Genomic DNA, 13,928 nt, shown 5'->3' with positions numbered 1-13,928 from the left:
CCTTTGAGTCCCGTTCATTGTATTTATTTGCCAAAGTTGTATTTTAGTAGGTTTGAACTGTTTTCTGGGTAAGTTTATCTGAAATAAAAGCAAAATACTGGAAACACTCAGGCTACATCTGTGGAAAGAGATATGGTTGACGATTTAGATCGGAAGTTCTTTTTGGGAGCTAGTGCTTTGTGTTTTTATTTCAGATTTCTAGCAACTGCAATATTTGGTTTTCATAAGTTGAACTGACTTTTGATTTGCTGGTGTTGAGGGTTCCTTTCAATCCTTTGGGTTGTTCATGCAGCTGCAAGTCGTCCTCACAAGTAAACCTAGGCATATTACTCATAGTTATCTGCAATCTAACAATTAGTAAAATCACTCAGAGAATGGATATATAAGAAACTTCAGATGTGGGAATCTCAAGCAAAACATAGTGCTGGAGGAACTCGGCGGGCCAGGCAACATCTGGGCAGGAACCCTTTTCCAGACTGATTGGAAGGGGGGAGAACACTGGAAAAGAAGTGGATGGGATAGAACCTGGCATGTAATAGTTGGATACAGTGAGGGGGATTTGATAAGTAGATCGATGACAATAAGTGACAACGATTCAGTGAAAAGGAGACAAAAGCGTGTCAGGCAGAGAGCAGAGGAGTGCAATTCAAGATTCAAGATAGCTTTATTTGTCATCCAATATTGGACGAAATTCAGTCACCCACAGTCCAACAATGCTGGAGGGAGGGGAATGGGGGAATGAGTAAAAGAAGGGGAATGGAGCAGGGTGACTGGGGAGAGAGGATGTGGGAGATGGTGGGAGAAATGAGAGCACACCGGGTTGGGGACTCAGGATATTGGATTGATGAAACGGTTGGGGTTTTCTGCAGGAAGCACCGAGTTAGAAGTAGGTGGTTGTGCGGTATCGGCTTGATTTGCATCTGCAGCTGCTGCATAATGCATCCAGAATACACTTAAAAATAATTTCCCTCTGCCCTGAGTGACACCACAGATGTTCCAAATCTTTCAGTTCAAATTTAGTTTAATGGTTTAAGTTTCTGATGAAACCTGATACGTTAAGTGTGCAAATGTCACTAAATTGCCTGCCCACGCAGGAGCATATAACGAAGACTGTATTGCTCTATTTATGATTAGGCCTGGCAGTACAATAAACTACTTTCAAAGATAAATTGTAATTAAAATTGTAGTGCATTTAAAATTACCCTTTGAATACATTGCAAGCTAAAACTCCAGTTCACACAATTTATTTCAAAGGAGAGGCCACACAATGAAGAGGGACTGAGTGACCTTTGTATGAAGGACTTTATTCGACAATAGCTATATAGGCCACGTGTAGAAATACTGTCACAGGTCAACTACATTATTGGGAGGTTTGCATTTGCATGGTCATTGTTATTGATGCTACATTTTTAAAACTTGAAATATGTTTGGTCCAAATCATTTGTTTGACATTTCATTCAGATGGAACCTGATCTTAAAAGCATTTTGAGGATATAATTCTTACTTTCATGTATGTGATACCTAGAATCCTTTAAAAACAAACTTGTCTATTGTTTTTTAAGGGAACAAGACCATTGTTCTCCATTCAGGATCTGAGACCCAATAAGCTTCTTAAATCACTGCCTGACACAATTTTGAGTTTTTGTTTTGAGAAAGGACTGCAGAATTGGTAACATTGCGTTATCCAAAGGAAATAGTTATTGGTGTTTTTCATTTTGCTCGAGGGAATGTAGAAGAGGTCGGTTTGTGAATTTAGGCACCTTCAATGGATATTCAGTAATACAATTACTTTTCCAGTGCCCTTCACAATGTTTGGGAGAAAGACCCATCATTTATTTGCCTCGGTACTCCACAATTTAAGATTTGTAATCGAAAAAAATCACATGGTTAAAATGCACATTGTCAGATTTTATTAAAGGGTATTTTTATATATTTTGGTTTCATCATGTAGAAATTACAGCTGTGTTTATACATAGTCCCCCCATTTCAGGGCACCATAATGTTTTGGACACATGGCCTCACAGGTGTTTGTAATTGCTCAGGTGTGTTTAATTGCCTCCTTAATGCAGGTATAAGAGAGCTCTCAGCACCTTGTCCTAATACGGTATTGGACCCGGATGGCGCTGTAGGCCCCGACACTAGATTTCTGACATTTTAGCTCCGGACAGTGTAGATCCGGAGGCCCGGGCACTGCCTAACGGTGGTTGCGTAGCCTCCCGGCCCGGGCGGCCGCCATTGGTGGGGCGGGAGCACATGGCCGCTGGCTGGGTGAGGTCGTGTGGGGCGGTGATGTCACCTTGGCCCACAATTGGGAGTGAGGAAGTTGGCAACCCTAGCATCAAAACTCTGGCCAGTGGTTCATTCTACAGCAGGACAATGATCCCAAACATACTGCTAAATCAACAAAGGAGTTTTTCTAAGCTAAAAATTGATCAATTCTTGAGTGGCCAAGTCAATCACCTGATCTGAACCCAATTGATCATGCCTTTTATATGCTGAAGAGAAAACTTTAGGGGACTAGCCCCCAAAACATGGCTGCAATACAGGCCTGGCAGAGCATCACCAGAGAAGACACCCAGCAACTGGTGATGTCCATGAATTGCAGACTTCAAGCAGTCATTGCATGCAAAGGATATGCAACAAAATACTAAACATGATTACTTTCATTTACATGACATTGATGTGTCCCAAACATGAAGCCCTGAAATGTGGTTGGGGGGGGGGGGGGAGGAACAGAACTATGTATAAACACTGCTGTAATTTCTACATGATGAAACCAAATTGTATAAAAATGATCTTTAGTAAAATCTGACAATGTGCACTTTAACCACATGTGATTTTCTCTATTACAAATCTCAAATTGTGGAGGCAAATAAATAAATGATGGGTCTTTGTTCCAAACATTATGGAGGGCACTTTTGCTAGATTTCCTGCCTGCTCAAAAACGCAAGATACTGGAAAAGATTATAGAAGAAATCGACAGTTCAGGTTACTGACACTTTCTCAGAGCTAGAAAAGTTTCTCTCCATGATTGCTGCCTCGCTCCTCAGCTTTGTCATATTTGTTTTTTTTTAAATTTCCAACATCTGCAGCTTATTCCAGCTATGAAGAAGGTAATACCTTGCAGCTCCTCTTCCCCTAGTGTACCTGAACTTGCTCAACCCTTTGGATGTTAATGAGATTCACCAACAAAATACTATGGACCCTGGAAATCTGAAATAGACACAAAATGCTGGAATAACTCAGCGGGACAGACAGAATCTCTGGAGAGAAGGAATGGGTGAAATTTCAGGGTCGAGACCCTTCTCAAGGGTCTGCAGAGTTTCTTCACTATCCACAAAGGCCATCTTGAGTTCATGGTTGCATGCAATTTTCAACACTCCTTCACATTCCCAGCGGCCTGGCCCGCTGAGTTACTCCAGCATGTTGTATATCTGCGGTGTAAATTAGCATCTGCAGTTCCTTCCTACACACGCCCACCTCGCCAGCCGGGGGCTGGGAGAGGATGGGACGCCGCGCCGTTGGGGAGGAGCCAGCGAGGTGGATACGCAATGAGGTGGTGCGGAGGCAGCCTGAAACCGGTAGAGCATGCCTGGTCTTAAAGCGCCTTGGAGCGGCTCATGTAGCGCCGTCGAGGTCGGTGATTGAGACGGGGCCTACTTGCTTGCGTGCGTGCACCGAGAGATGGCGGCGTAGCCCTGCCCGGCCCGGCCCACGGGTGAGCCAGGGGTCAGGTTGGGAGGCCTGGCCAGGGTTTGGGAAGGTCAGGCGGGCCGGGCCCCCGTCGCCATGGAGGCTCCGAGGCGTCGGGTCCTGCGTGAGGCGATGGGGGTCTGGGCGGAGACGGCTCGGTGGGAGTAAACACTTGAGAATCGTGTCGCACAAGCCGTGTACATTTGTAAAAAGAGGCGACAGTGGAGTCACCCTCCCTGCCGAGCTGCTTCAGTGACCTCGCCCTCCAGCCCATCTAATACAGGAATTATATTTTCTGCACCCTTCCTCCCCTTTCTATCCCTTCCCTCCCCCGAATCGCCGCTCATATGACAGTGAGCTCTGGAATAAACGCCTCTTGATCCACCTGTCACCTCTTCATTTGGTTCAATGTTAACTTTTGTAAGGTGGTACACCTTTAAAACGCCTTGGCACGCTACCCTTTGGATGTTAATGAGATTCAACAACAAAATACTATGGACTGTGGAAATCTGAAATAGCAACAGATAATGGCGGAATTGGTCAACAATTCACACAGGGTCTATGGAGAGAGAAAAACTGCATTTTAATCTGAATTATATTTTCTGGGGACTTTCAGCAGGCCATGCAACATCCATGGAATGAGAAGTATGGGAATCTTCAGCAGAAAGGAAGAATAGTCTTTCACCTGAAATGTTACCTGTTTCCCACATATGTTGCCTGACCTGCAGAGTGCTCTAACATTTTCTGTTTTTATTTCGGATTTCCAGCATTTGCAACTACTTAAATATTCATGAAATATTTTCTTTCTTTGTTTAGATGCACGTATTTCTTCATTTTCATACATGGAAATTGTCTTTTGGGTATTAGTAAACAGCTGTCCATCTCTCACTGAACAATGAGGAGCTGTTCTGTGGCAGGACGGAGCTGTCTTCGAGCTGAGATGTTTCCCCGCCTGGTGTCGAATATTGTTCAGCCCTTGCAGCGCCATGTGTCCAACAGCTGCCAGAGGGGCAGTTCGACCGTGCCTGAGTCACATGTGAGGCCTCTGCCCAGTCAGGCCCATGTTGTGATTTGTGGTGGAGGGATTGTAGGGTCATCGGTGGCATATCACCTCTCCAGGCTCGGGTGGAACGATGTTGTGTTGCTGGAGCAAGGACGGTAAGAAAAGAAAGCTATTGGAAAAAATATTTTTGTTACCGAGTTGCATACAGATCCTGTAGAGCCCTGTGATGCTTCATACCAGGTAAAGGCATGGTACAATCCTGACAAAGTTAAAGTGGGAAGTATAAATACTTGTCTTCAGCTAATGATATACCATTGCTATGATTATACTTTGGTTTAATTTGTCCTTGTTGCATGCCGCTGCCAGTTGTTATGTTGTATGTGGAAAGAAAATCTTTTCCTTCTGCGAAATTTTGGTTCCCTAATTTGAAGAAGGACATTCTTGCTATTGAGCGAGTGCAGCGTACATTCACCAGGTTAATTCCCGGGATGGTGGGACTGATATATGATGAAAGAATGGATCGTCTGGGCTTATATTCACTGGAATTTAGAAGGATGAGAGGGGATCTTGTAGAAACAAAATTCTGAAGGGATTGGACAAATTAGATGCAGGAAAAATGTTCCCCATATTGGGGGAGTCCAGAACAAGGGGTCACGGTTTATGAATAAGGGGTAGGCCATTTAGGACTGAGACGAGGAAAAACTTTTTCAGCCAGAGAGTTGTGAATCTGGAATTCTCTGCCGCAGAAGGCAGTGGAGACAAATTCACTGGATGTATTCAAGAGAGAGTTAGATACAGCTCTTAGGGCTAACTGAATCAAAGGATATAGTGAGAAAGCAGAAATAGGGTACTGATTCTGGATTATCAGCCTTGATCATATTGAATGGTGATGATGGCTCGAAGGGCCGAATGGCCTACTCCACCTATTTTCTGTTTCTAAACAATGCTCTCATGAGGAGGTCTCCTAATGTGGAAATTGAGTGTGATGCTTGATTTGTACAGAGGAACCTAATCCCAATTCAATTCTGGAAACGGATCATACAAACCAGGTTACCTGTTTACTATACCTATTGAACCTTCAGTGAGTATGTGGACACTAGGATAATGCCTCAATTTATGTATATCTACTTGCACAGAGAGTGTTATGGCTCTGGGAAACGCCACATTTTTGCAATAGGAGGCTGCAAAGCTGGAAGTAAATAAGACCTTGAAATGAAGTTCCGGACATTAAATGCTTATGTTTTGTATCCTTCAGTACCCATCCCAATTCAATCCATTGTGACCAAGTATATTAAACAAAGGATCTTTTTCTCCTGACCTCAATCTTAAGTAACTTGCCACTGCTGCTTTCAAATTGGGTTCCATCTCTAAACTTCACCAGAACTGGAAAAGTATCTTTCACTGGCAGAAGTGGGGGTGGTGAAGTGCAGCGATGAGGTGGAAGTAGCGGTTGCCCAGGCGACAGTTGCGTTAGGTTTCATTCGGTTGATCCACCTGGAGTATTGAAAATAAAGGAAGATGAATGAAGGCTGTTGGAGAGAATCTCCTCAACTCCCAGCCCCCTCAAAACAAAATACATGGTGGAACCTTAACATAGAAAAAGTACTATTAAGTTTCTGCTGTCTTCCCTGTCCTCCTTAATCACCCAGTGTGGTTGTCATTTTTATTGTTTGTGCAATTGGACCTTCTGAAATAAAACATAAAATGCTGGAAAAGCTCACCATGTGAGGCAGTTACTATGGAAAGAGAAACTGTTAATATTTTGGGTCCGAGATCCTTTACCTAATGAACACCGTTTCGCTTTCCCCAGATGCTGCCTGACCTGCTGAGTGTTAACAGAATTTTGTGATTTAATTTTGAATTTCCTGTATCGGCAGATTAAATTTTTTTTTATTTGAATCATCTAAGATTACTCATCTGAATTTCAAACTAGGCATTGTATCCATGACCTTTCATATTTTGATCAAACAATGTGGTGCACTTATCAACTGCGCCAATAAAGAAGCCTTTGTATTGAATAAACTAATTTATGATACATTTAGCATTATGCTCTATGGTATAATACTGCAATGAGTGTACAATGTTGTTTTGGATGAAACCAAAAGCAGATGATACTGGAAACACTCATCAAGTCAGGCAGCTGTGGAAGGAGATGTTATAATAGGATTGAATGCTGTATAAGGCCTTTAGTTTCGCAGTTCTATATTGTAACAGCAGACTGAACCTAAAATATTCCACTGCTAACTGTTTTTATACGTGAATGTTGATGTGTGCTGACTTTTCCATTTTGTTAGTGGGGTACATTTCCTCCGTGTTTGTTTCTGTTAATATCATTTTGTTGCTTTTCTTTCAGTTAATGAAGATGACTTCAAAGTATGCTGTTTGCAAGCATGCATGAATAGCTCCATGTATTTGATGGGTGTGTGGCACGGTGTGGGAGGTGAGAGTGATAGATGGCTTTGATCCAGCCTGTTGTATTTCATTGACCCTCTCAGTTTCTTCCTGTTGGCAGGTTAGCTGGAGGAACTACCCGTCTTTGTGGTGGCATTGTAAGCACTGTGAAACATATCAGCATAGAAACCCAGATGGCAGACTATTCAAACAAACTTTATCAGCATTTGGCACAAGAAACTGGTATCCAAACAGGTAAGACTGTTTTGACATTGCAGGTCCTCCCCAGATTGTGATAGCATTTTCTTCTTGAAAACTGTTTGTAACCCAAACCATTCGAAAATTGAAAATGCGGCCAGCTAGCAATATATTTAAATAAAAACACATAGGCTAACCAGGGCAGTTAATTCAACCATTCAGATATTAGCAAGAATCATGGCTGAAGACACTTGTGGTCCTGTGAAAGCCGGCAAATCCATCCCACCGGTCTCACAAATGCTCCCTCGTATGTTCAGCCTGTGCATAAATTAGGCATTTGTAACCTGGTGAAGACCGCTACTTGTTTTCTGCGGATTAGGTTTTATGAACGCTGTACCTTCTACTTTCTGGAGGATTGATTCGACAGATTCAAATTGTTGAAAAGACTAAATATTCATTTATGGAAGCATGTCAATTAATGTAACTTTTGTGAGAGTAGGATTAATTCACCAGATAATTGGGGTAGTTATTGGATGTAGGGACAGGATCTATGTTCACTTTGGAAAGGCAGGGTCTGATTAGAAGTCATCATGGTTTTATCCTGAGGAGATTATGTCTCACAAATTTGGGAGTATTTTATTTGAGTAGCTGACCAGAAAAATTGATGGGGGCATAGCAGTAGACTTGGTTTATATGGAGTTTAGAGAGGCTTTTGACAATGTCTTGTGTGGTTGGCTGGTCCAGAATTTAAGGCACAAATGATCCAAGGCATGTCGGCACACTGGATGGCTAGGTGATAGGAGGCAGATGGTAGTGGTAGATGGATGTTTCCTTCACGAGAAATTTGTAACCTGATGTATTGCAGGGATTGGTGCTGGGACCGTTGTTTTTGGAATGTCTATTAAATGACTTGGATGAGATTGTAGGTGGGATTATTCGCAAGTTTGCAGACAAAATGAAAATCAATATTTTAGCTAGCAAAGAAGTTTGTCTAATAATGCAGCGGGACATTGTTCAGCTGGTAAGTTAAGTGGACAGCTGTCATGTGGCATTTAATCCAAAGTAATGTCATGTAATTTGGTAGATGCAATTCTGGTAAGGCACATAGTTAATGATAGGGGAATTTGAAGCATCGATGTACAATGAGTTCTTGGGGTGCAAGTCTACAGCTTCCTGAAAGTGGCAAGGCAGATGGATAAGGTATTGAAAAAGACATTTGGTTTGCTTGCCGTCTTTTCATTTGTATGAAACGTTAGTTAGACTTCACTTGAGGTATTGTATACAGTTCTGGTCACCAAACGACAGGAATTATGTGGTAGAAATAGTGAGAGTTCATAAGAGATTTGCAAGTACGTTGCTGGAGTGGAGGGCTGTGGTTAGGAAGTGGAAGCAGATACAATTAGAATATTTGACAGACATTTGGACATGCACTTAAATAAGAAGGGCACAGAGGAATACAGGTCTAATGCAAGCAAATGGGATTATCATAGATTGGCAGCAGATGAGGTGAGCTGTGAAGGCCTATTTCTGTGCTCGGGATCAGAGATCTGTAGTGTTTCAGCTAACACTATTTATATGCGAACTTGGGGATTGGTTGCAGTTTTATTTGTTTATCCCTTTCATTTCCATACTTATTTGTTCTCAATGTTGATGTGTAGAGGATGGGCTGCATGGTTCCTGTTACTTGTTGCACATCTGCAGAGAGAATGAATGCAGAATTGAAGCTTCAATCTGATCTATTGCCTTTACCAGGTTATATGCAAACCGGATCGATCTCACTGGCTCATACGCAGGATCGGCTCATTTCCCTGCGCCGTCTTGTTTCCCGATTACAGTAAGTAAAGCAAGTTGCACACTGCTCAGTTTTGGGTGATATATTTGAATGTCCACTTTGAGCACTTAATGAGAAGTTCAGGCAAAGTACTCCGTAAAGTGCCTGTCACGTGGCAACTGGTAGGGCTGCCATTCACAGCTGATTAAATATGAAAGGGCTATGATTTAAAGCATAAATGCAATCAGAGATTTAGGGCTGGATTGCAAGAATCTGGAAAAAAAACGGTCAGATAGTTTAAAGTTTGGTGTCGGGAAATTAGTATTTAACCTGTATGTGCTTTCAAGCATTTGTACATTCTGTTGATGAAAGGAAGTCTGGTCTGCATGACAGACTAGACTACATTTGCAACTCTGCAATTTCTTGTGATCTCGGACGGAGCTCTTCCCAAACTAAACTTTCTACAGTGCATCAGTGGAATTTGGTAATAGTTGCCGAACCTCCTTAGTTTTCAGAAGAAGTAGACATTGGCATGCTTTTTTGGCTCTAGCTTCAATATGGTTGGATGTCCAGGACAGACTGCTGGTGATATTAATGCCATGGAACTTGAATGACTATTTCCATTTGGCCACCATTGATGCTGATTGAGGCATGTACTCCACCATGCTTCCTGAAGTCAATATCTAACTCATTTGTCAACATTGTGGGAGATGTTGTGTCTTGGCACCATGTAACTAAACATTCTTTCTCTTTTCTGAACTATGTCTCTTCATTATTTAGCCTACTACAGTGGTCTCATCTACATAACTTGTAGGTGGAGTTAGAGCAAAATTTGGTCACACAGTGGTATGTGCATATGGAGCTTAATAAGGAACTGGGAAGTATCCATTAAGAATTATTATTGGAGGACAGTAGCCTACACTCATTGATTGTAGCCTATGGATAAGAAAGTCACAGATCCAGTGCAAAGGGGGTCCAGGAATTTGGACAAAATGTGTAGGAAGGAACTGCAGATGCTGGTTTACACCAGTTGGATACAAAAAGCTGGAGTAACTCAGCGGGTCAGGCAGCATCCCTGGAGAAAAGAAATAAGTGATGTTGCGGGTTGTTCGCTAAAGGGTAAATTGACTCTCAGTCTGAAGAAAGGTCTCGACCCGAAATGTCACCTATGCCTTGTATTGATAGTTTAACACCTACTCATAAATACACATCATTTTCTCAATTTCCTTTAGGTGTGTGATCTGTAAGATTTGCTTCATAGGATGTGTAAAATGTGTCATTTCATGTTTATTTTAGGGTAATGGGGATCTCCTGTGACATTATCAGTCCAAAACAGGTAGCACAACTACACCCTCTGGTGAACATCCATGACCTGGTTGGAGCGATGCATGTGCCAGGGGATGCGGTCATCTCACCCCCAGATGTTGCTCTGGCACTGTCAAGAATTGCTGCAAACAATGGCAAGTTTCCAAATCATTGACTCATTACAGTTTGATTATTTTTTAATGATAAGCAATGCACTTAAATTATTGTTTTAATAAAAACTTTTGCTTCCTTGTTAACATTGCCTGTCAGGATTAGTTTGTGGATAGAAAGTAGGTGGGAAATAAATGAGCTGACTTTGTGCTGGGAGGATGTGACCAGTAAGGTGCCATCGGGCTTGTGTTGGGACCCCAATTGCATACAGCGTTAAAGAGAAGTTGCGTTCCTAGAAAACGGCCCATATCAAAGCCGCATTTGTCATATGATGAGAAATTAAATAGACTGGGTCTTTGCTCTCAACTTTGGAAGTATGAGAGACAATCTCATTGAAAAGTACACAATTCTTAATCGGGAAGGTGTGGAGATGTTTTCCTTGTTTAGCAAGTCTTGAACCAGGAATCACAATCTCAAATTCAGCTTGGACAGAGATGGGAAGAGATTTCTTCACTTAGAGCAGTGGATCTTTGGAGTCGGTTACTAAACATATTCATGACAGACCAATAGATATTTGGGTATTGGGGCAATCAAGGGATGAGGGGTGTTTGCAAGAAATTGGTAATGAAGTAAAAAAACTTCAGATAGCTCCTCTGTCCCTCCCTTCCCCTCCTCCTTCCCAGATCTCCCTCTATCTTCCTGTCTCCACCTATATCCTTCCTTTGTCCCGCCCCCTTGACATCAGTCTGAAGAAGGGTCTCGACCCGAATCGTCACCCATTCCTTCTCTCCTGAGATGCTGCCTGACCTGCTGAGTTACTCCAGCATTTTGTGAATAAATCAACTTTCATCATATTGAACAATGGAGAAGAGAAGTACTGAACGGCCTATTCTTTTTTTTCTTGTGTATTAACAATATTGAATTGTGAAAGCTAATTTTTGATTGAACGTGTTATTTGACACAGGTGTCAAGATATATGAAAGCACCAGTGTTAATCATGTGGTAGTCGAGGATGGTCATGTCATTGGCGTTGAAACTGACAGAGGGCACATTGAGTGTGAATACTTTGTCAATTGTGCAGGGCAGGTAAGCAAACCAGACTGGCTGTGGATCTATGATACTCTGCATTTCATTCCTTCTGCTAGTAAACTTCTGATCGCTGCTCTGCCTACACCTAGGAAATGTAGTGTAGTGTACCGTTCAACCTTAGTTGCAAACCAATAGAAATTATAAATATTTCTTTTCATTAATACATATATCTCAACAGACCATTTAATTTGTATGGATTGTTAAATATTCTGTTAATTTCAAGTAGAAGGCGGGAATATTCCTTGCATCTTAACAACTTCACAGTGAAGGTCCATAGTTCTCGGCAGCTTTACATTTAAGATTTGAATATGGTTGTTTTTCTTGATGTGAAATAGCTTGAAGATGTGCAGGTGGCATGTAGTGTCTGAGATGATGTATGCATGGGGCTGGTGCTTTAGGGATGAAAGGTTAATGTTAGAAAGTTGGATGGCAAGATATACTGATCAGTCAAAACATTATGACTGACAGGTGAAGTGAATAACGTTGGTTATCTTGTTACAATGGCACCTGTCAAAGGGTAGGATATATTAGGCAGCAAGTGAACAGTCAGTTCTTGAAGTTGATGTGCTGGATGCAGGAGAAATGGGCAGGAGTAAAGACCTGAGCAACTTTGACAAAGGCCAAATTGTTATGGTCAGACGACTGGGTCAGAGTATCTCTGAAACGGCAAGGCTTGTGGGGTGCTATGGACCTTCAGCAGTGGTGAATACCTACCAACAGTAGTCTGAGGAGGGACAAACCACAAACCGGTGACAGTGTGTTGGGCGCCCAAGGCTCATCGATGCGCGAGGGCAACAAAGGCTATCCCGTCTGGCGCTAACCGACTGTGGGAAGACGACAAGCTGGTGGAGGGAGTGTGATGCTCTGGGCAATGTCTGCTGGGAAACCCTGGGTCCGGCCATTCTTGTGGACTTCAATTTGACACGTGTCACCTACCTAAACATCGTTGCAGACCAGGTACACCCTTTCATGGCAATGGTATTTCCTGATGGCAGTGGCCTCTTTCAGCAGGATAATGCGCCCTGCCACACTGCACACATTGTTTGGGAATGGTTTGAGGAACATGATGAACAGTGTTGCCCTGGCCAAATTCTCCAGATCTCAATCCGATTGAGCATTTGTGGGATGTGCTGGATCGACAAGTCCGATCCACGGCAGCTCCACCTCGCAACCTACAGGACTTGAAGGACCTGCTGCTAATGTTTTGGTGCTAGATACCACAGGACACCTTCAGGGGTCTTGTAGAGTCCATGGCTCGGGGGGGTTAGCGCTGTTTTGGTGGCACACGGAGGACCAACAGCATATTAGGCAGGTGGTCATAATGTTTTGGCTGATGTCTCCCTGTTAAATATGACTGTCTTGACTGCAGGATATGTTTTGTAGCTGCAGAATGATTCATCCTAATTTTCAGTTGTAAATTGAATGTTTTTATTATGCACCTAATGTTCATAAAGCAATTTGAAGCGGCAGTGCTCATGGATTGCTCCAATGTTAGTCTGATATTTCAGCAGTTTACTTCAGTTTCTAGATTTGGCTTCACACAATGTAGCATCAGAGAGTCTGAACGAATTAACACAGAATACATTGACTTGCAGTCTAGCTCATGTAAGTAAAATGCTTGAAGCTAACATTGTTCAATGTCTCCACTTTTGTCTTTGGCTAGTGGGCCTACGAGCTTGGTTTAGCGAGTGAGGAGCCAGTAACCGTCCCGTTGCATCCATGTGAGCACTTTTACCTGGTGACACGACCCCTCAAGCAGGCACTGCCCCATGACTCGCCAGGTGGGCAATTCATTTCACACTGTAATTAGCAGCTTGGTTAAATATTAATATTCTATTCTGAAGATTGTGACAATATTTTGCGAGAAACAATGATTTTTTGCTTCTTTTCTGTTGGAACAGATGATTTACATTATTATAATGATTAAAACACCACCAACTAAATCTTATAACGAAAAGTTAAACTCATTAAAAATAGAGTTAAAGCTATGTTTCCCAGTTTGATTTATGCCAGCAGTTTGCACATAACTAGTTGTTTTCATTGGTCGGCTAATAGGTATTAGCCGACCAATTAAAACAACTAGTTATGTGCAAACTGCTGGCATAAATCAAACTGGGAAACATAGCTTTAACTCTATTTTTAATGAGTTTAACTTTTCGTTAAATAATAGGGTAATAGGTATATAATAGGGATAAGGTAGCCAGGTCTGAACATTCCACATCATAACCAACCAGGCATAATAACAGTTAAAGCCAAGGTCTTGTGTTTATCAAATCGTTAGACGTGGTATTTTGCAGTTGAAGCACAAAAGAGACAAAGCACTAATAAGTTAACCCACACTGATGCGGTTCTACTAGTGACGAGTTT

At 42.2% G+C, this 13,928-nt stretch overlaps 1 protein-coding gene across 8 annotated transcripts in view; it reads left to right on the top strand.

The window, feature by feature from the left end:
• Positions 1-3,513: 3,513 nt before the first annotated feature.
• The window catches only part of pdpr (pyruvate dehydrogenase phosphatase regulatory subunit), a 34,727-nt gene continuing 24,312 nt past the window's right edge, over positions 3,514-13,928 (top strand). The window contains exons 1-7 of one of the 8 annotated variants that reach the window (XM_078400517.1): positions 3,514-3,636; positions 4,510-4,851; positions 7,209-7,342; positions 9,038-9,119; positions 10,353-10,516; positions 11,437-11,558; positions 13,225-13,342. In XM_078400517.1, the coding sequence (XP_078256643.1) occupies positions 4,589-4,851; positions 7,209-7,342; positions 9,038-9,119; positions 10,353-10,516; positions 11,437-11,558; positions 13,225-13,342 (883 nt within the window). In that variant the 5' untranslated portion in view covers positions 3,514-3,636; positions 4,510-4,588. Of the gene's footprint in view, positions 3,719-3,835; positions 3,852-3,891; positions 4,339-4,509; positions 4,852-7,049; positions 7,137-7,191; positions 7,343-9,037; positions 9,120-10,352; positions 10,517-11,436; positions 11,559-13,224; positions 13,343-13,928 lie in introns of those variants that run through there. The other 7 variants (XM_078400519.1, XM_078400518.1, XM_078400524.1 and 4 more) reach the window with 7 other exon arrangements.

This window comes from Rhinoraja longicauda, chromosome 6 (assembly GCF_053455715.1).
Source record: "Rhinoraja longicauda isolate Sanriku21f chromosome 6, sRhiLon1.1, whole genome shotgun sequence".
NCBI classification, from domain to species: Eukaryota; Metazoa; Chordata; class Chondrichthyes; order Rajiformes; family Arhynchobatidae; genus Rhinoraja; species Rhinoraja longicauda.
Note: the sequence above shows the minus strand (reverse complement) of the source record. Positions and strands in the feature narration are given on the sequence as shown.